We start from the raw sequence: 23040 nt of genomic DNA on the forward strand, positions 1-23040 counted from the left end.
TACTGATTACGCCAAAGCCTTCGACTGTGTAGATCACAATAAATTATGGAAAGTACTCAAAAATTTGGGAGTACTAGATCACTTCATACATCTCATATGGAGTTTAAACTCTGACCAAGAAGCCACGGTGAGAACTACGTATGGAACAACTAAACAAATCAAGATTCAAAAAAGGGTACGGCAAGGCTGCATACTATCATCTTACTTATTCAATCTGTATGCAGAGCACGTTATGAGGAATGCCAGCCTAGATGAAGAAGAAACCAAAATTAAAGTAGCTGGTATGAACATAAACAGCCTTAGATACACAGGTACCTTACTGTTGACAGAAAGTGAAGACACTCTTGCTGAAAGTGAAAGAAGAAAGTGTAAAAGCTGGCCTTAGGCAGAATGTTAAGAAAATGAAAATTATAGCAACTGGATCTACCATTTCATGGCATACAGAAGGGGAAATGTGAAGGTAGTGCCTACATTCAGTTATCTCATTCCCAGATTTCTGCTGATGGTGACTGCAGCCGTGGAATCATTAGATGCTTGGTGCTTTGTAGAAAGGCAACGTCAAACCCTGAAGATTGTAAGGAGTAGAGATGTAACATTAGTAATCAATGGTCTTTCCAGGGTTATGTAGGGATGTGAGACCTGGACTGTTTGAAAGACAGAACAGCGACAAATAGACTCCTTTGAATTGTAGTGCTGAAGGAAACTTCATAGAGTCCCAAGGATGCAAAGAGAATGTATAGGTGGATATTAGAGCAAATGAAACCAGAATGCTCCCTGGAAGGTCAGATACTAAAACGAAAGTTGACCTACTTTGTGCACATCATGAAAGAAAATGTTCCACTGGAAAAAAACGCTAATGCTGGGGAAGATCTAAGGCACTAGGACAAGAGGAAATCAGAGGATGAGATGGATCAGCGACATCACAGAAGTGATGTGTTCTATCCTGGAAAACCTATGGGAGAAAGTGCAGGACAGAAGAAATTGTTGTGCTTTGCTTCATGGGGTCATGGAGATTCAGAACTGACTAAAAAAATAGAGGAAGATAGATTCCACAGGATTTCAGAAACCTTTAGGGTGAAAATTATGTGGTCAGTAGATTGGATTAGACACACAAAGGTTATGCATACTTTCAGGGAAAATTGCATGTCTTTCTTTCTTTCCTTTTTAATTTTTTGTTGTATGTTTGTGCCTCAGGTCACAAGAATGGTATCTATCCCAGCATTGTGTGTCCAGTTAGCACTATGTACACTTACGGAAAAAAATTTCAATACGAAAAAATAATTAATGTAAAGTAATGAAATGTCGGGAACACATTTGTCTAACTAACATACACTACTGGCCATTAAAATTGCTACAACATGAAGATGACATGCTACAGATGTGAAAATTAACTGACAGGAAGATGTTGCTGTGATATGCAACTGATTACCTTTTCAGAGCATTCACACAAAGTTGGTGCCAGTGGCAACACCTACAGCGTGCTGACATGAGGGAAGTTTCCAACCGATTTCTCATACACAAACAGCAGTTGACCACCGTTGCCTGATGAAACGTTGTTGTGATGCCTCGTGTAAAGAGGAGAAATGCATAGCATCACGTTTCGACTTTTATAAAGGTCGGATTGTAGCCTATCGCGATTGCGGTTTATCGCATCGTGACATTGCTGCTCGCATTGGTCGAGATCCAATGACTGTTAGCAGAATATGGAATCGGTGGGTTCAGGAGGGTAATACAGTATGCCATGCTGGATCCCAATGGCCTCATATCACTAGCAGTCGAGATGACAGGCACCTTATCCGAATGGCTGTAATGGATTGTGCAGCTACATCTCAATCCCTGAGTCAACAGATGGGGACGTTTGGAAGACAACAACCATCTGCATGAACAGTTCAATGTCGTTTGCAGCAGCATGGACTGTCAGCTCAGAGACCATGGCTGTGGTTACCCTTGATGCTGCATCACAGACAGGATAGCCTGCGATGGTGTACTCAACGACGAACCTGGGTGCACGAATGGCAAAACGTCATTTTTTCGGATGACTCCAGGTTCTGTTTACAGCATCATGATGGTCGCATCCTTGTTTGGCGACATTGTGGTGAATGCACATTGGAAGAGTTTATTCATCATCCCCATACTCACATATCATCCTGCATGATGGTATGGGGTGCCATTAGTTACACGTCTCGGTCTCCTCTTCTTCGCATTGATGGAACTTTGAACAGAGGACATTACATTTCAGATGTGTTACAACCAGTGGCTGTACCCTTCATTCGATCCCTGTGAAACCCTACATTTCAGCAGGATAATGCACGACTGCATGTTGCAGGTCCTGTAAGGGCCTTTCTGGATACAGAAAATGTTCGACTGCTGCCCTGCCTAACACATTCTCCAGATCTCTCACCAATTGAAAAAGTCAGGTCAATGGTAGCCAAGCAACTTGCTCATCACAATACGCGTCACTACTCTTCATGAACTATGGTATCGTGTTGAAGCTGTATGGGCAGCTGTACCTGTACATGCCATCCAAGCTCTGTTTGACTCAATGCCCAGCCGGCCTCGGTGGCCGAGCGGTCATAGGCGCTACAGTCCAGAACCGCGCGACTGCTATGGTCGCAGGTTCGAATCCTGCCTCAGGCATGGATGTGTGTGATGTCCTTAGGTTTAAGTAGTTCTAAGTTCTAGGGGACTGATGACCTCAGATGTTAAATCCCATTTTTGAACTCAATGGCCAAGCGTATTAAGGCCGTTATTAAGGCCAGAGGTGGTTGTTCTGGATACTTATTTCTCAGGATCTACACACCCAAATTGCGTGAAAATGTAATCACATGTCAGTTCTAGTATAATATATCTGTCCAATGAATACCCGTTTATCATCTGCATTTCTTCTTGGTGTAGCAACTTTAATGGCCAGTAGTGTATTTAAGTGATTAACATTGCAAGATCACAGGTTAATATAAGCATATATAAGTCATGGCAAATGTGAAATGCTGGTACATTAATAACTGGTGTAATCACCAGAATGTTGAATGCAAGCATGCAAATGTGCATGCATTGTCTTCTACAGATGCTGTATCTCAGTTTGTGGGATGTAGTTCCATGCCTGTTGCAGCTGATCATTCAGATTAGGAACAGTTGGTGCTGATTGTGTATGATGCTGGAGTTATCATCTGGTGATGTCGCAAATGTGCTTGGTTGGAGACAGATCTGGTTATACAAGAGGCAACGTGTTGACAAGGTGTAGAGCATGTTTGGTTACAACAGCCATATGTAGGTGAGCATTATCCTACTGGAAAACATCCCCTGGAAAGCTGTTCATGAATGGCAGCACAACAGGTCAAATCACCGGACTGATTTACAAATTTTGAGTAGGGTGCGTGGGACAACCAAGAGAGTGTTCCTGCTGCCATACAAAGTCACACCCCAGACCATAACTTGATGTGCAGGTCCAATGTGTTTCGCACCCAGATAGTCTGGCTGCAGGCCCTCAACTAGCTTCCTCCTAATTAACACCTAGCCATCACTGATGATGAGGCAAAAGCCACTTTCATCACAAAACACAACAGACCTCTACCCAAATGTCTTGGCAGATTAAAACTGTGTACCGGACCGAGACTCGAACTCGGGACCTTTGCCTCACGCGAGCAAGTGCTCTACCATCTGAGCTATCCAAGCACGACTCACACCCTGTCCTCACAACATTACTTCTTCCAGTACCTCATCTCCTACTTTCCAAACTTCACAGAAGCTCTCCTGCAAACCTTGCAGAACTAGCACTCCTGGAAGAAAGAATATTGTGGAGACATGGCTTAGCCATAGCCTTGGGGATGTTTCCAGAATGAGATTTTCACTCTGCAGTGGAGCTTCTGTGAAGTTTGGAAAGTAGGAGATGAGGTACTGGTGGAAGTAAAGCTGTGAGGATGGGGCGTGAGTCGTGCTTGGGTAGTTCAGGTGTAGAGCACTTGCCCGCGAAATGCAAAGGCTCCGAGCTCTAGTCTCAGTTCGGCACACAGGTTTAATCTGCCAGAAAGTTTCATATCAGCGCACACTCCGCTGCAGAGTAAAAATCTCATTCTGGAGACCTCCACCCAGTCCTTCAATGAGCTTTCGCTTGACACCACTGTAGTTGCAAATTGCAGTGGTTTTGGGGTTGGAATGGGTTGTTTGGGGGAGGAGACCAGACAGCAAGGTCATCAGTTTCATCGGGTTAGGGAAGGATGGGGAAGGAACTAAGTGGTGCCCTTTCAAAGGAACCATCCCGGCATTTGCCTGGAGAGATTTAGGGAAATCACAGAAAACCTAAATCAGGATGGCCAGATGCGGGATTGAACCATCGTCCTCCCGAATGCGAGTCCAGTGCAGTGGTTTTGTGGTCAATGGAATTCACACTTACAGGGCACCTGGTTTGGAAGTGTCCTTGAAATAACTGGTTTGTAACAGTTTGTTGTATCACTCTGGCACCAACTGATGTTCAAATTGCTGCTGCATATGCAGTATTATGCACCAGAACCCTATGCCAAAAACAATGGTCTTCTCACTCTCAATAGCGCTACGTGGCCCTCCTGAGTCTGGTCTGCTCATGACAATACATTCTCGTGACCACTGCCATTCTTGCCAAATCTTTCTGCACTATCACAGAAGGAACATCCAACTTCTCATATACCTATTATATGACCTTGTTCAATATGGGTGAGGTGTGGATAAGGCACCTTTATCACCCTAAATGGCATTCTGATTGACATCAACTCACCACGTGATTGTGTTAATGCTTCCACTTCTGCTGCTCGTTGAGTGGTCTCCTTTACTCCTAAGTTATTTATGTATAAAAATAAATGTTACTTAAACAGTTACTAATAACCTTAGATTTTAAAAATATCCCAAGCCGACCAGATGTTAGATAGAGGGGAAATAAAGATGATGATGTAAGAATAGAACCAAATTTAATTTGTCTACTTATTTTGCTGATACTGTGTATTGCTGCATCCTTAATTTGTCCTGTGCTTAAACAATTACTGATAAATTTAGATTACAAGAATGTGTCTGCTTACTTTAACTAACAAAGAGATAGAGGGGCTGGCCAGTACTTACCTCAGCTCAGTACAGCCGATAGAAACACAAAAAAACAACCGAAAATTTAAGCTCCTAGCTTATATATATAGATATTCTATATATATAGAATATATAGAATATATAGATATTCTATATTCTATATTCTATATATATAGATATTCTATATATATAGAATATCTTTGGCTTCCCTCTGACAACCATGCCTCCATCCTTGCTACCTTCCCAGTTTTCCTTTCCCTGTTGCTTCATAACCTGGGTTGTGAGTAACTAGATCCACTTTCCCTTCTTCCCTTTCTTTCCCCTCTCTCCTCCCTGATGAAGGAACATTTATTCCGAAAGCTAGGAGCTTAAATTTTCGGTTGTTTTTTGTGTTTCTATCGGCTGTACTGAGCTGAGGTAAGTACTGGCCAGCCCCTCTATCTCTTTGTTAGTATCTGCTTACTTTAACTTATTTATAAATAAAAATAAATGTACATGCATCCTCATTTTGCCCTGTCCAGTAGGCACTTGTACAATGTATGCTATATCATAAAACTGGACCAGTAAAAATTCAGTCAGTCAATCATTCAGTCTGTCACCAAACAGGGCAGAGAAAAATTGTGTCACGAAATTTTAACCCTGGATAGCTGATGCCAGTAAGAACCAAAATTACTAATGTTGTGTAGGTCAACAATGGACAGTTTTTAAAGTACGGAAACTTGGTGCCTCACACTCCAGTTGGCCACGGGATTGCCCTGTTGCCCTATTCGACATGTGTGTGTATCATGTTGGGCAGTGACAGCATAAGGGACGTTTCTGTGTGTGAAATGACAACTAAAGCGCTGCCCGTCAAATAACGAACAGCAACAGGGCAATCCCACGGCCAATCAGAGCATGTGATGCCAAGTTTCCGTAGTTTAAAAATGGTGTGTTGTTAACCTACACAACACTAGTAATTTTGGTTCCTACTGGCATCAATTATCCAGGGTTAAAATTTTGTGACACAGTTGTTCTCCACCCTGTATATATAACAAACACACACACAAATTCAAATTTCAAGCTTTCGCAACCCATGATTGCTTCATCAGGAAAGAGGGAAGGAGAGGGAAAGACGAAAGGATGTGGGTTTTAAGGGAGAGGGTAAGGAGTCATTCCAATCACGGGAGTGGAAAGACTTACCTTGGGGGAAAAGGGACAGGTATACACTCGCACACACACACACACACATAGCCATCCTCACATAACAGACACAAGGAGACATATGTAAAGGCAAAGAGTTTGGGTAGAGATGTCAGTCGAGGCAGAAGTACAGAGGCAAAGATGTTGTTGAAAGACAGGTGAGGTATGAGCAATGGTGACTTGAAATTTGCAGAAGTTGAGGCCTGGTGGGTAACAGGAAGAGAAGATATATTGGAGGAAGAGTTCCCATCTCCGGAGTTCTGGTAGGTTGGTGTCAGTAGGCAGTATCCAGATAACACGGACGGTGTAACACTGTGCCAAGATATGCAGGCCATGCACCAAGGCATGTTTAGCCACAGGGCGATCCTCATTACCAACAAACATTGTTTGCCTGTGTCCGTTCATGTGAATGGACTGTTTGTAGAAGGCTTCACAGTGTAGGCAGTCAGTGGGTAAATCACGTGGGTGCTGTCACATGTGGCTCTGCCTTTGAGCGTGTACACCTTCTGGGTTACAGGACTGGAGTAGGTGGTGGTGGGAGCGTGCATGGGACAGATTTTACACCGGGGGCGGTTACAAGTGTAGGAGCCAGAGGGTAGGGAAGGTGGTTTGGGGATTTCATAGGGATGAACCAAGAGGTTACGAAGGTTAGGTGGATGGCGGAAAGACACTCTTGGTGGAGTGGGGAGGATTTCATGAAGGATGGATCTCATTTCAGGGCAGGATTTGAGGAAGTCGTATCCCTGCTGGAGAGCCACATTCAGAGCCTGATCCAGTCCCGGTAAGTATCCTGTCACAAGTGGGGAACTGTTGGGATTCTTCTATGGGGGATTCTGGGTTTGGGGGGATGAGGAAATGGCTCTGGTTATTTGCTTCTGTACCAGGTCGGCAGGGTAGTTGCGGGATGCGAAAGCTGTTTTCAGATTGTTGGTGTAATGGTTCAGGGATTCAGGGCTGGAGCAGATTCATTTGCCATGAAGACCTAGGCTGTGGGGAAGGGACCGTTTGATAAGGAATGGGTGGAAGCTGTCATAATGGAGGTACTGTTGCTTGTTGGTGGGTTTGATGTGGAAGGATGTGTGAAGCTGGCCACTGGACAGATGGAGGTCAACGTCAAGGAAAGTGGCATGGGATTTGGAGTAGGGCCAAGTGAATCTGATGGAACCAAAGGAGTTGAGGTTGGAGAGGTCATGAAGATGTCATGAGTCCATGTCATGAAGATGTCATCAATAAATCTGTACCAAACTTTGGGTTGGCACGCCTGGGTAACCAAGAAGGCTTCCTCTAAGCGACCCATAAATAGGTTGGCATACAAGGGGGCCATCTTGGTACCCATGGCTGTTCCCTTTAATTATTGGTATGTCTGGCCTTCGAAAGTGAAGAAGTTGTGGGTCAGGATGAAGCTGGCTAAGGTAATGAGGAAAGAGGTTTTAGGTAGGGTGGCAGTTGATTGTAGTGAAAGGAAGTGCTCCATCACAGCAAGGCCCTGGATGTGCGGGATATTTGTGTATAAGGAAGTGACATCAATGGTTACAGGGATGGTTTCCAGGTGTAACAGATTGGGTAAGGATTCCAGGCACTCGAGAAAGTGATCAGTGTCTTTGAGGAAGGATGGGAGACTGCATGTAATGGGTTGAAGGTGTTGATCTACGTAGGCAGAGATACGTTGTGTGAGGGCTTGGTAACCAGCTACAATGGGGTGGCTGGGATGATTGGGTTTGTGAAATTTAGGAAGTAGGTAGGAGGTAGGGGTGCAGGATGTCTGTGGGGTCAGGAGGTTGATGGAGTCAGGTGAAAGGTTGTGTAGGGGGCCTAAGGCTCTGAGGATTCCTTGAAGCTCCGCCTGGACATCAGGAATGGGATTGCCTTGGCAAACTTTGTATGTAGTGTTGTCTGAAAGCTGACGCAGTCCCTCAGCCACATACTCTCGATGATCAAGTATCACGGTCGTGGTACCCTTGTCCACCGGAAGAATGACAATGGATCGGTCAGCCTTAAGATCATGGATAGCCTGGGCTTCAGCTGTGGTGATGTTGGAAATAGGATTAAGGTTTTTCAAGAAGGACTGAGAGGCAAGGCTGGAAGTGAGAAATTCCTGGAAGGTTTGGAGAGGGTGATTTTGAGGAAGAGGAGGTGGGTCCCGCTGTGACGGAGGACGGAACTGTTCCAGGCAGGGTTCAATTTGGATAGTGTCTTGTGGAGTAGGATCATTAGGAGTAGGATCAGGGCTATTTTTCTTTGTGGCAAAGTGATATTTCGAGTAGAGAGTACGAGCGTAGGACAGTAAATCTTTGATGTGGGCTGTTTAGTTGAATCTGGGAGCAGGGTTGAAGGTGAGGTGAACAACGTCTGCATCCACAGGCAAAGTATTTTGACAGATAACCAAGTTACCATAGGCAGGTGCACTGGCTGTTCAAAATCACACCTGGTGGCTACACGGTTTCTTGCCAAAATGTTGTGCATGTTGGACACTGACATTCAACTGTTCGCAGTTTCATCCACAATTTTTTATCATCATGTTAATGTTCCATAATCACTTTATCTTGCATTTTCTAACAATTTTCATTATATTCAGTGACTTAACTTGGGAAACTGATATGCATTTAAATCAACATCTACATCTGCGTGACTAATGTGAGATCACACTCAGGTGCTTGGGAGAGGATTTATAGAACTAAATTCAGACTATTTCTTGAGTGTTACACTGTCGAATAGTACATGTGAAAAATGAGAACCTGTGTCTTTCTGTAAACGCTCTTTTTTCTGCTATATTGTTAAAATAATAATTTCTTCCCTTGTAGGTGGGAGTCATCAAAACATTTTTGCATTCAGAAGAGAAAGATGGTGATTGAAATTTCACAAATGTATCTCACCACATTGAAAAATGCCTTTGTTTTAATGATTGCCACCCAGACTTACATGTAATATCTATGACATTCTCTCTCCTATTTAGCAATAATATAAAACATGTTCCTCTTCCTTGGACTTTTCCAATGTACATCAACCCTATCTGGTAAGGATCCCTGTACCGCACAGCAGCACTTCAGAAGAGAACTGACAGCCATAGTGTAGACAGTCACTTTAATATATTTGTTGCACTTCTAAGTGTTCCGCAAATAAAGTGCAGCCTTTGGTTCGCTTCCTGTCAACATTTACTACATGCTGGTTCCAGTTTGAGTTATTCATAATTGTAATCTCGAGGTTTTTATATGAATTGACGATCTTTAAATTTGTATTGTTTATCACCTAGCTAAAATTTAATGGATTTTTTTAGTGATCACATGGAGGACACCAAACATTTTGATGTTCAGGTTCTGTTGCCACTTTTCGCACCACACACATATCTTGTCTAGATTATTTTTTAATTTTTACTGATCTTTGGATCACTTTACTAGGTGGTAAATGACAGCATCATCTGTAAACACTCTAACATGGTTGCTCAGATTGTTTACTAAATTGTTTATTTGGACTAGGAACATTAGAGGGCTTATAACACTTCATTGGGAAACCCCAGATATCACTTCTGTTTTACTTGATGACTTTCTATCAGTTACTATGAACTGTGACCTTTCTGACAGGAAATCATGGAACCAGTTGCATAACTGAGATGATATTCTGTAGGCACATGGTCTGATTAGATGCCACTTGTGAGGAATGGCCTCAAAAATCTTACAGAAGTCTAGAAAACTTGAAATTGTCTTCTCCAGAGTGTGATTTACAATCACCTTAAACTGTGTGCATAATTCCTCTGCATCCATCATATTGGAATTAAATAACATTCATTCATTATCTAAGTAGAACGCTAACAACTGCTCATCTGCTCAGTCTGACATAAGAAATCTCCTAGACCACTTGATGTATTTTTTTAAACTTTAGTAACCATCACGTGTATGATGACATTGTGCTAACTAATCCATTAATCCATGTCTCTGTATTGACATTATCGATTAAGATCAGATGTGTTTGTAGCTATGAGGTCACAAATATTTCCATTGTGTGTAGGTTGTCCCACTAGTTACTCAAGCAAGTTGTCAGAGAAAGCATTTAGTACTTCTTCACAATATTGTTTCTCCGCACTACTTACAATGAATCTACAAATGTCCAAGTCCATACTCAGTAGATTAAAGTCACCTGCAACTAATATTTCTCAATCAGGATACTTCTGCACTACTGTATGTAGTCTTTCTTTGAATGATTCTATTACTGTTACATAGGAATGTGGTAGATGGTAGAAAATCTGGTAGTTAATTAATATTCAAATACAGTATATGTTCCAAAATCCTACTGTAAATTGATCTGAATGATATTGGTCTATGACTCAGCAGATGACTTCTGTTTCCCTGCATCTTTGTTAATGTTACCTGTACATATTTCCAGTGTTTGGGTGTGGATCTTTTGTTGAAAGAGTGATTGTAAATTATTGTTAAAAATAGAATTATTTTGTCAGCATACTCTGAAAGCAACATTATTGATATACAGTCTGAACTGTAAGACTTACCTTTGTGTCGTGTGTTAAGTGGCTTCACTGCAGTGAGGATATCTATTTCTAATTGACTCATTTTTTCAGTTGTTCTTGATTTGAATTCTGTAGTATTTACTGCATTTTCTCTGGTGAAGGAATTTTGAACATCCTTCTTTAGTAACACTGCATTAGTTGCCCAGAAATTGGTAAAATTATCATTCTATTTCACGTTGAAGATACTGATTGTGTCTTGCCACTGTTGTACTTTACATATGACCAGAATCTGTTTGGATTTTCTGCCAGATTTCGAGACAATGTTTCATTGTGGAAACTATTAAAAGCATATCAAATTGAGGTGCACGCTAAATTTGGATATTCTCTAGAACATCACCAATCATGGATGTTTTCAGTTTATTTGAGATCAGGCTTACTTTCTTCCTTCTGAAACAGTGTCCGCACCTGTTTCCTGTTTCATGGGAAATCTCTTCCATCTCTTGTTAATGTAATTGGTAAAAAACTCTCAGTTACTGTCAGCATTATTTCTTTGAACCTCAGCCACATCTGGCTGGTGCTTACACGGTTTGGAAGAAAGGTGTCAAGCGAATTTTTACATGCTTTCTCTAAACTAGATATATTTTACGAACACAACGAAGAATTTATGTTGTGACTAAACGACCTTTTCATTTTTCAGGTAAGGTAGCTGCTGGAGCAGCTGGAGATGCAACACGTGAAACATTTTAATTTACCACATCCTCTCTCTGTCCATCTGGAACCAGAAGAAGCATTAAACAGTTCTGTGACAGTTGAGTTCTCTGTGGAGGAAATACCTTCTATGCGAGATCCTAAAGTCAGGTACTGGTATTGTTTATTTTAATTTTGTTGAGCTATTTTTATTTTCCATGGGTCATGATTGAAACATCTCGTCATAATGCAGAATGAATCAGTTTTACGACTATAATACACTTTCTCAGTGAAAAATATAATTCTGGCAAAATGCTGACTTTGTAAATGATTATCTAAAACTAACTATACATGTAACACTGTAGGAAAACTCTAGTAGAATGTTAATTTTTTGGATTAAGGAGGAGTTCTCATTGAAAAATAGAAGTGTTGAGACATTGATGGGCACACTCAAAAAGCAAGAAAGCTTGCTAGCTTTCGTATAACCTTTTTTCAAGCCATAGTATAAATACACGCAGAGAAAACACCACACACACACACACACACACACACACACACACACACACACACACACGTGCTTACATCCTCAGACATCCCCAATCCTTCCACCACCCCCAATCCTCTCACCACCCCGAAGAATCAGCTACAAAGGACTACCCCTTCATTACCAAGAATCATATCCTTTGTCAGAGCTTTAGTTGTACCTCATCATGCCCTTAAATAAGGGGTGCCCTACCCACCCATCCCAAAGTGGTGTTCCATCACCAACCCATCCTACACAACATCCGAGTCCATGCCTTTGACACTTCCACCCTAACCCCTTGCTACAGGGATCATATCCCTCTGGAAGACCATGATGGAAGACCTGTCCAATCCATCTGCCCAGCACCTTCTACTCCAGCCCTGCCAGAGGCTAATCTTACCCCATCAAAGGCCAGGCCACCTGTGAAAGCATACATGCTGTATACGAGCTCTGCTATAACCATTGCACAGCTTTTTACATTGGTATGACTACAACAAACTGTCCACCAGGATGAATGGTCACTGCCAAACTATGGATGTGAACAAAGTTGATCACCCGGTGGCACGACATGGATCTGATCACAACATGCTCAATTTGAGTGGCTACTTCACAACCCAGCTCATCTGGAGCCTCCCTCCACCATTGGTTTCTCTGAACTAGGCAGATGGGAAGATGTCTTCACAGGACCTCTTTCGCTCCTGTAATTGCCCTGACCACAATCTCCAGTAACCCATTGTCCCCACACCCTTCAGCCAACAGTTTCCCCTTTCTCTGTCCTGTCAACCCCTCACAATTCACGTTCCCATGTCGCCATTCCCCACCATCTCTGCCATGCACCACCTGCCTAGCTTGTGCACCTGCCATCCCTCCCTCCCACTTTCCTAGCCGATAAACTGACTGCATCCCTCCGAGCAGCTAGTCACCCATCCCAACCTATATCACTGCCTCCCTCCTCTCTCTCCCTCTACCCCACCCCACCTGACGCAATCCACATCACATCCTAGCTTAGTTGCTGCAATGCAGCACTAGCTTTGTGTGTCTCGCCTGCAAAATGTGGGGCCGTTGTCCTCCCAATTGTGAGTTCAGTGTGGACTGGAGTGTGATAACCTTAAAACGTTAACTATAATTATAGGCTGGAACATAACAACTCTATCACTCTTTCAGATTATGACAAACTGTTGATAAACACAAAGATTTAACAAAGGATAATAATGTGCTCTGTACATTGTGTAGTTTTGTGTATATGGCAAATTGATTGGGAATTTAAAACGGGATTGCATGATGGCTGAAGTTCCAAGTTTCATTGCACTTGAAGCATACCTAATTACACCACTTTTATAGGATTCCTCGTGTGCTGTACTTGTAGGTAATAGCAGCTTGTAGTGGTACAAATAAAAATAACAAGTAATTAGTCAACTGAAGAAGGCAGCTGGATGATATATAGACACCCTTAAAATCAGACAGTTCTGAATACCTATTATAATATTTTTCCAGTTTTAGTACACCTCTGTGGTTGTGGATTATTTTAATTTACTAGTGTCCTCTCTAATGCCTCTCTACATGACTTAAATTAGTAAATATGACTGAACATAATGACTAGTACAAACTGAAATAAAAAAAATTGTTTTCAGCTGCTATGAGAACAATGGTTGCATTGTATTTGAAGGATACTGCCCTATTGGTGCACAAATTCCTTTCAGTCAATGTGGAATAAGGTATGTACATCAGAATAATGTTTTTATTGTATTTTCATGTTACCTTTATTTTTCTCACTGACTGCACAAAACACTGTTCAACCAATTTAGTCCTTACATACTATGCAGATAGCCATGCACATGCACAGATGAAATTGTGTAGTGTGTAAATTGGCAGTTCAAAAAATACTCAGAGAGATAACAAGGCCTGTTATTAACAGTTATAACTTCAGAGCCAAAACATTATCGCCACATGCTAAATAGAATGTTGATCAACTTTCAGAATGCAATGCAACAGTGATTTTGTGTGGCATGGATTTGACTTTAAAAGAATCTCATTTATATGCAAATTTGGACAACAAATCTGAGTATAAAATGACCTACCTGTATGTTATGAATATTTCATTTCAGCTCTGTCATTTAGGCACACCATCAGAAGTGTGTACACTAAATACCGTCCATTTCCTCAATACTGGCAGTAGATATAGAACTCATCTCAAGTTTAAAGAAAAATTCAATATGGTAGCTCCATCTCACACACAGCAACATACAGGGTGTTACAAAAAGGTATGGCAAACTTTCAGGAAACATTCCTCACACACAAATAAAGAAAAGATGTTATGTAGACATGTGTCCAGAAACGCTTAATTTCCATGTTAGAGCTCATTTTAGTTTCGTCAGTATCTATTGTACTTCCTCAATTCACCGCCAGTTGGCCCAATTGAAGGAAGGTAATGTTGACTTCGCTGCTTGTGTTGACATGCAACTCATTGCTCTATAGTACCAGTATCAAGCACATCAGTATGTAGGATCAACAGGTTAGTGTTCATCACGAGCGTGGTTTTGCAGTCAGTGCAATGTTTACAAATGCGGAATTAACAGATGCCCATTTGATGTATGGATTAGCACGGGGCAATAGCCGTGGCGTGGTATGTTTGTATCGAGACAGATTTCCAGAACGATGGTGTCCCGACAGGAAGACGTTCGAAGCAATTGATCGGCATCTTAGGGAGCACGGAACATTCCAGCCTATGACTTGCAACTGGGGAAGACCCAGAACGACGAGGACACCTGCAATGGATGAGGTAATTCTTCATGCAGTTGACGATAACCCCAATGTCAGCATCAGAGAAGTTGCTGCTGTACAAGGTAACATTGACCACGTCACTGTATGGAGTGTGCTACGGGAGAACCAGTTGTTTCTGTACCATGTACAGTGTGTGCAAGCACTATCAGCAGCTGATTGGCCTCCACAGGTACACTTCTGCGAATGTGTCAATCCTCATTTCAGTGCAAATGTTCTCCTTACGGATGAGGCTTCATTCCAATGTGATCAAATTGTAAATTTTCACAATCAACTTGTGTGGGCTGATGAGAATCTGCACACAATTGTGCAATCACGTCATCAACACAGATTTTCTGTAAACGTTTGGGCAGGCATTGTTGGTGATGTCTTGATTGGGCCCCATGTTCTTCCACCTACGCTCAATGGAGCACGTTATCATGATTTCATATGGGATACTCTACCTGTGCTGCTAGAACATGTGCCTTTACAAGTACGACACAACATGTGGTTCATGCACGATGGAGCTCCTGCACATTTCAGTCGAAGTGTTCGTACGCTTCTCAACAACAGATTCGGTGACCGATGGATTGGTAGAGGCAGCCCAATTCCATGGCCTCCACGCTCTCCTGACCTCAACTCTCTTGACTTTCATTTATGGGGGCATTTGAAAGCTCTTGTCGATGCAACCCCGGTACCAAATGTGGAGACTCTTCATGCTTGTATTGTGGACGGCTGTGATACAATACGCCATTATCCAGGGCTGCATCAGGGATTCCATGCGATGGAGGATGGATGCATGTATCCTCACTAACGGAGGACATTTTGAACATTTCCTGTAACAAAGTGTTTGAAGTCACACTGGTACATTCTGTTGCTGTGTGTTTCCATTCCATGATTAATGTGATTTGAAGAAAAGTAATAAAATGAGCTCTAACATGGAAAGTAAGCATTTCCGGACACATGTCCACATAACATATTTTCTTTCTTTGTTTGTGAGGAATGTTTCCTGAAAGTTTCACAATACCTTTTTGTAACACCCTGTATGATCTAGTATGTGCCAAACACAAACTCATAGCTACCACTGTTTTTAATTGTGAATTTTGTGGCCAAGGTGTCATAGTTAGTCCAGTGTCAGGCTCCTCAAACCATGTAGCATGATTCTTGCTATGTGACAGAGAGAGTTATACAGCTGACAGATGTCATCACTCTCTGCTATTTTGAAGTTAATGTGTAAGTAAATGAGACCCTAACCTCATATTTTTCCACAGAAATTCCATGGAATGTAAGTATAGCGTGTAAGGAGATTTACCTGTACTCATATCTCATAAATGCTTTGAGATAGTGAAATGAATTTTTGGCAAATAATAGCATGCAAAGCAGAGAATATTTTTCTATATAGCTACCCTTGAAACTTTCTTATGTACTGCAGTATAACAGTGATCCCAATGAAATATATGGATTTGAAACAACATAAGTGAAGGAATCAATTTTATTGTTATACCGAGCATGATCTTTTTATTAGCTATATACCTTATTTATCCTCAGCTGTTTGATAAATTGTAGACTGCTTCAGTATTCTGTCACAATTGCAACTGCATTAAGATGTTAGTGGGTAGTAATTGTGTAAACCCCATGGTGTTTTGGGAAAAGAAGCTAATTCAACATGGCAACAAGAGAAAGTAAAACAGTGTACGAGACAGCTGAAAATATGAAGTTCCCTCTGTTGCAATTCCAGTGTAATCCTGTACCCAACATATTTTCAGTAATAAAAAGAGTTGACTTGTCAAAGTATTGATTGTACTGGCATTACCTGTTAATACAATGATTTGCAGACTCACTAGCTGTAGCTTACAAATTTGTGTGGAGAGTGTTTGTATGAAGGGTTCTGTTGTAGAAATAGCTCTCCCTTTTCACATTGTCCTGCCCACAAATGATCCCTGACCACCACTTTTGTGCCAACTCTTACCATGTCGTCTGCTCAGCTAGGGGCTAAACAGTATTGATGCTCCCTACACAGAGCACAGAGAGATGCAGGTGTTCGGCAATAATGTTCACATAGTATGTGGCTGTCACTGTCCATTCAGTTACTACCGCTGTACATTTAATTACTGCAATGCTGTGTTCAATTATTACCACCCAGGTGAATGTCCACCATAGCATAATACTGCCCCCATTAGATTGCATCCATGGCAGAGTGCACATTTTGAGCAGCCTTTCTCCTCGATGATGGTATATCTGGTTACAATTGTTGACCTGGTGTAACAAGAAACATGATTCATCTGAGTGGGCAATACATTTCTATCAATTCATAGCCCAACATTGTAAATGTCACATTCACTACAGTCATAGTTTGCAGTATTATTGGGTCGACACGGAATCATGTAGAGGTCATCTGTTGCGGAATCCCGTCTTCAACACCATACACTGAATCTTGCACTCTGAAACATTCGTACCTGAAACAGCATTGTACTCTGTCACCAGATTTGCCATAGGTCACAACCTATCCTATTATACAGGGTCTCTGACCTACGCATTCTGCGAAGATGTGTTGATGTTCGTCTCCGGGTCACTTACTCACGATTTCACCATCCTTTGACCATTTTCCATATATGCTGATGGAAGTGGCACATAGATAGTTGACCAGTTTGCTGTTATAATGTTTTGACTTACCACTGTCTGTACGATACATAAATTGTGTGACAGAATTTTTGGCAAATACAGACTTTCAGGAGGCGAAATGTTGATACTGCTGATAGACACATGTAGATGTCAAAGTGGGCACTTACAAGTTTTCTTAACAAATAGTTCAGTACCCAGTGAAGAGAGAGGGTTAGCTTTGGTAAGATTAAAAGGAAGGGTTGCTCACTTGGATCACTGGAGGGGAGGGATTTAACTGCAGTGAGGATCAGGGTGACTTAAGGGATTTGTCGTCCCTCATCCCACCACAGGTGGCTGCCTGTCATCCCAGGAACTGATTCACCTGCCTTTCCTTTTAACCTTTCCAAACCTAACCCCCTCTCTTCTGTGGGGAATGAACTATTAGTCAACAAAACTCGAAAGTGTCTCACTTTGGCTTTTATCTATGTCTGTCAGCAGTACTACACATTTACCTCCTGTAAGTAAGTACTTGCCAGCAATTATGCCTCATAATTTATTACTTTTTATGATTTAATTTTCCTTTGGTATATACAGGGTATTAAAAAGTACTCCAAATTTTGAGTTGTTTTAGTGTGGTTCAAAACAAGAAAAGGGTATCCAGTAAACATGGGCTCTAAAATGCACACCTTGAAGATATGAACACTTGTTCATCTTCATTATTGTGAAATGCATATCATCTACTGCAAGCTTGTTGCTATTACAAACAACCTACAGAATGCTGTAAGCAACTTAGAACAAATTATTCTGTTACTATGGAGCAACAGAGCTTGTAATGTAATCTGCTTGCCACTACATATGACCTGCACTTATGAGCCATTGCTAAAGGGAGTGTGCGATAATGGAATGAGGAGCTTCCATTATGCTGATCAGTGCAAAGGTAAAACTAAAATTTTAAAAGCATATCAAAAACTTATCACTTACCCCAGAACTGCCAATATAGTTTATAGTAACAACACTAACAGATGTTTACTATATTTTGTGTCCATGGATGACAACAGAGGAATGTTTTCTGGTTTGTTTACTGTATTCTGTAGATTGTTCTTAATAGCAAAGAGCTCATAATAGAAGAGCTATGTTTCAGAGTAATGGTGATGTACAAGTGCTTGTAGCTAGTATAACAGATGCGGCATTGGAGAAGATAGCTGCTGTCTATAGGAAAATTAAAGAGACATTTCTGTGAAAGACCTGTAGGAAAATTAAAGGCCTTTTTATAAAAGAGAAACTTCTGCATGAATATTAGGAACTGACATGGCGAGCCAGTACTAACCAAAGAAAGGAAACTGGCAAAGAAGAAGGAATACATAGAGGGACTACTCAAGGAAAACTAAATTGAAAATAATTTGATGGAAAGGGAAGAGGAAGTACAGGAAGTATGGGAGATATGATGCTGTGAGAAGAAAGTGAAAGAGTGCTGAAAGTTGAAACAATGCACCTGGGTACACGACATTCTCTCAGAGATATTCAGGTCGATGAGTGAACATACGGTGACAAGGCTATTCCATGTGGTATGCAAGTTGAATAAGATAACTCAAATACCCTCAGACTTAAGAAGAATGTAATAATTCCTATTAAATCACATGATACCAAGAGAGTTGGTTTAGAAAATGAAGCACTAAAAGTAGTAAATGAGTTTTGCTATTTGAGCAGCAAAATAAATGACTATGGCCGAAGTGGGAAAATTGAAAAAAAAAAAAAATTAACTATTAGGAAACCTTTTATGAAGGTGTGTGTCTGGAGTGTAGTGTTGTTTGGGGATGAAATGTGAACAATAAGCAGTTCAGACAAGAAGAGTATTTGTGCTTTTGAAATGTAGTGCTACACAAGAAACCTAAAGATTAGATGGTTAGATTGAATAACTATTAGGTTTGTGCATAAGTTAATAGTTTTTTGTTTTGCATATTTCTATCCTAATTCTTTTATTGACTGTCATTTTTTATTTGTAGTTTGCTGTTGCTGTTTGAGTTTCCATATTGTTATTTTGTAATTTAGATATAGTGAGTGGAGTTGTCTATACTAGAAAATGGAGTACCAAGTGGAGAAGTTGGAACATTTCCAACATATTTCTCTGTTTGAGTTCAATAGAGGATCAACAGCAACAGAGGCAGCCACAAATATTTGCGCCATGCATGAGTATAATGTCATCAGACAGAACATAGCAAAAAAATTGTTTTCTCATTTTAAGGAGGATCACTCTGACATTAGAGACTCTCAACATTCAAGAATACCTTTTAAGACTGTTTAAGTGAATTAATCCACAATGATCCATGTCAATCAACATACTCGAGAATTGGCAAATGTGATGAACTGTAATCATTCCGCCGTTGTACAATATTTGCATGCTATGGAGGAAGGTTAAAAAATCAGGTGCATGGGTACCATGTGTTCTGAGCTAAAAACCACAAAAATCAGCAGGAGGCCACATGTGCAACTCTATTTGCTCAGTATCAGTTGGCTTGTGAACAACACCAACCGCTCCTATACTGTACCATAGTAACAGCCTTCAAGGAACTTCCTTTCCAGATGAAAATGCACTCCAAGCATGGCTCCCCAAGTTCTTCACCTCAAAATTATGTGATTTCTAAAGTCACAGAATTGAACATTTTCCCCAGCATTGGCAGATTGTTGTAAATAGTAAAGGAGAATGTGTGCTGTTGATTAAAGTCTCTGTTAGATGTATATGTTGTGTTTATTAAACTTATGGGAAAATGCTAAACTTATGTACCAACCTAATAATAAGAATATAGTGAAATGAATTGGGCAGGCTAGAAATTTATGGCACATCTTGGCTGTAAGAAAGTATCAGTCGATGGGACACATCTTGAGGAACCAGGTAACAGTCAATTTGTAAATTTGTGGAGAGAGACCAAAGCTTGACTAAGCTGGTTCAAAAAGATGTATGTTATGATAGCTATGCAGCAATAAAGACTCTTGTACTGGATGGACTGACACGGTGGGTTGCACCAAACCAGTCATCAAATTGAATACATAAGATCACTATAATAGATAGACCTGATTATAAAATGGAGATTACTGAAATAATAAAGCAGTGGATGTGTAACATTAGTCAACAGGAGCTGTCTAAATGCATACATACACTAATGTGCTTGTGGCTGATTTCTCATCACATCTTACAGGTCTAAAGTCCTCACTTCTATAACATTTCCTTAGGCTCCCAGTCCACATATCCTGTGCAAGTCTCTTCATCTCTGCATAATCACTGTAGCCTGTATCTATTTCGACCTGCTCACTGTATTCTAACCTTTGCCTCACTCCAAAAATTTTTCCTCTTTCCATGGATTGTGCACAAGAACTAGTGGTGACAAGACACGTAGACAATGCCACACTCAACCTATCATGGAAACATTAAACTGTGGCAAATACTGCATACACAAGATATCAAAAATACAACTCCTATGGAGATTTTTTAAAAAAATTCTTTGTTATTGCTGTGCTCTTGAGATTGAAGACTAGTCTGATGCTTATCTCCACATATCCTGTGCAAGTCTCTTCATCTTTGCATAATTACTGTAGCCTGCATCTATTTCGACCTGCTCACTGTATTCTAGCTTTTGCCTCACTCCAAAATTTTTACTTCTTTCCATTGCCAAATTGAGAATTTTTTGGTTGAATTATACCCATGCTTCATTCTCATTTAAGCTCATTATGGATTCAGAGTTAACATCAAACATCAATTTTCTAATGTCAGGTCTAACAAAGATGCCTTCCTTTAGTTCAGCTTCTGAAAGTTGTCAAAACTTTTGGCAGAGATACTTAAAACATGGTCCATCTTTAGGCAAAGCGTTTTCAAGCTGTTTCATTAGACCTAACTTTATGTGTAGAGGTGGTAGGAGTAAGTTTTTTGGGTCTACAAAGTTTTTGCATAGAATGTTCTTCTCACCAAGTTGTAAAGACTCCCTCACAGGCCAGTTCTTTCTGCACTGTTTGATCCCTGGCCCTACTGTTCCATTCACACAAGAAACATGGAAATTTGGTAAAGCCACCTTGCTGACCAAGGAGCATGCATGTTACTTTCAGATCACCACATATCATCCAACCATGAGCAGAGAAGCCTATTTTATTTAGCACTATTTCTAGGTTCTCATAGCTTTCTTTCATATGTTCAGAATGTCCAAAAGGTATAGATGCATACATGTTACCATTGTGTAATAAAACAGCCTTTAAACTAGTTTTGGATGGGCCGGCCGTGGTGGCCTCACGGTTCTAGGCGCGCAGTCCAGAACCGTGCGACTGCTACGGTCGCAGGTTCGAATCCTGCCTCGGGCATGGATGTGTGTGATGTCCTTAGGTTAGTTAGGTTTAAGTAGTTCTAAGTTCTAGGGAACTGATGACCATAGCAGTTGAGTCCCATAGTGCTCAGAGCCATTTGAACCAAGTTTTGGATGAATCAATAAACACCTCCAGTCTTCCTTTGTATTCAATACCAAAACCATTCATTAGACTGGGAATGTCTGAGCAGTACACTAAACCACCTTCTTGTTGAAAAAGCTTGGAAAATTGCTGCTCTCTCTTTGTATACATGTAAATGCTGGTTTCAACTGCCATTAAGTTCTTTTATTTTAATCTAGAGACAAGAAATTCAGTTTTTTCTTTCGTTAGGCTCAGATCCCTAACCAAATCATTAATCTCAGTATGAGTAAACAATTTGGGCTCTAGACTTTCTGTATTACAATGGAATTCATCATCATCTGCTATCATCTGCTTCATCTAAATCAGATTGTACATCAGAAAATACTTCTGTTGGAATAGTGTTTAAATCATCTGGTGGTTCAGGAACCAGCAAATCTACACCATGTCCTACTGGTCGGATGGTGGACGGAAAGTTGGGGTAGCTTATTACCGTCTTGTTTTTCGAATTATGACCAGTAATATCAACACTGCTAAAGTAGCAATCGTCAGAATGATTTCTTGGCTCCCTCCATATCTTAGGAACAGCAAATCTGAAGGTTTTTTTCTCCTTTTTGGATCATTTTCTCATATCTTCAACACACACATTACAAACCTTATGCGGTGCCCAAGATTGATCTTGATCACCAAGTTTAGATCCAAAGTATGAAAGATAAATCTTTTTCACAAAGTCTGTAATGTTTATTTGGTGTTTTTTAATCACAAATTCACCACAAATATAACAAAAACTGTCAGTAGAGTTTTTACAACCACGATTAGACATTGTACTGAGCACATGTACAGGAAATGGGAAAATGAGTTTAGGTTGACAGTAAAAAAAACACTATCTGTTAACACAAAAATAGAATCGACCTTTCTTGCCAGCAAATGTTTTTCAGCAGTGCTACCAATGTCACATACATTCATTACACCTCCGTTTCAAATTATTTTAACTATATAAAAGCTCTTAAATTCTTTAAAAAATAACTTAATTTAATAAATTTAACTGTAAAATGTGAATAAATGGTGGGTGATGCAGTTTTTTAAGTATCATATTTGGATTTCCCACCGTAAAAAACATAAGCATAAGGTATTTTCAGCAAAAAGGTTTTCCATCGTTGGCCTGTGTAACCTGAGAAGGCTTCATCATATTTGTTGTTGTATTTCAGTTATGTACAAGGATTTGCTCCAGAAAAACACAGTTAGAAAAAAGTTCCTAACACTTGAATTTATATGCCAGGTCCACACTTATCTTTTTCGAAATGCTTTCCTTGCTCTTGCAAGCCTGCATTTTATAATCTCCTTGCAGAATTCATCTATTACTTCA

The 23040-nt window shown here is 40.6% G+C and overlaps 1 protein-coding gene across 4 annotated transcripts in view; it reads left to right on the plus strand.

Moving 5' to 3' along the window:
* Nucleotides 1-23040, plus strand: part of LOC126293354 (uncharacterized) — a 220065-nt gene that overhangs the window by 21992 nt on the left and 175033 nt on the right. For 2 of the 4 annotated variants that reach the window (XM_049986555.1, XM_049986554.1), the window contains exons 2-3: nt 11379-11539; nt 13523-13606. In XM_049986555.1, coding sequence (XP_049842512.1) covers nt 11406-11539; nt 13523-13606 — 218 coding nt within the window. In that variant the 5' untranslated portion in view covers nt 11379-11405. The remainder of the gene's footprint in view (nt 1-11378; nt 11540-13522; nt 13607-23040) is intronic. The other 2 variants (XM_049986556.1, XM_049986557.1) reach the window with 1 other exon arrangement.

The sequence above is a fragment of the Schistocerca gregaria genome, chromosome 10 (genome assembly GCF_023897955.1).
Source record: "Schistocerca gregaria isolate iqSchGreg1 chromosome 10, iqSchGreg1.2, whole genome shotgun sequence".
In the NCBI taxonomy this organism is placed as follows: Eukaryota; Metazoa; Arthropoda; class Insecta; order Orthoptera; family Acrididae; genus Schistocerca; species Schistocerca gregaria.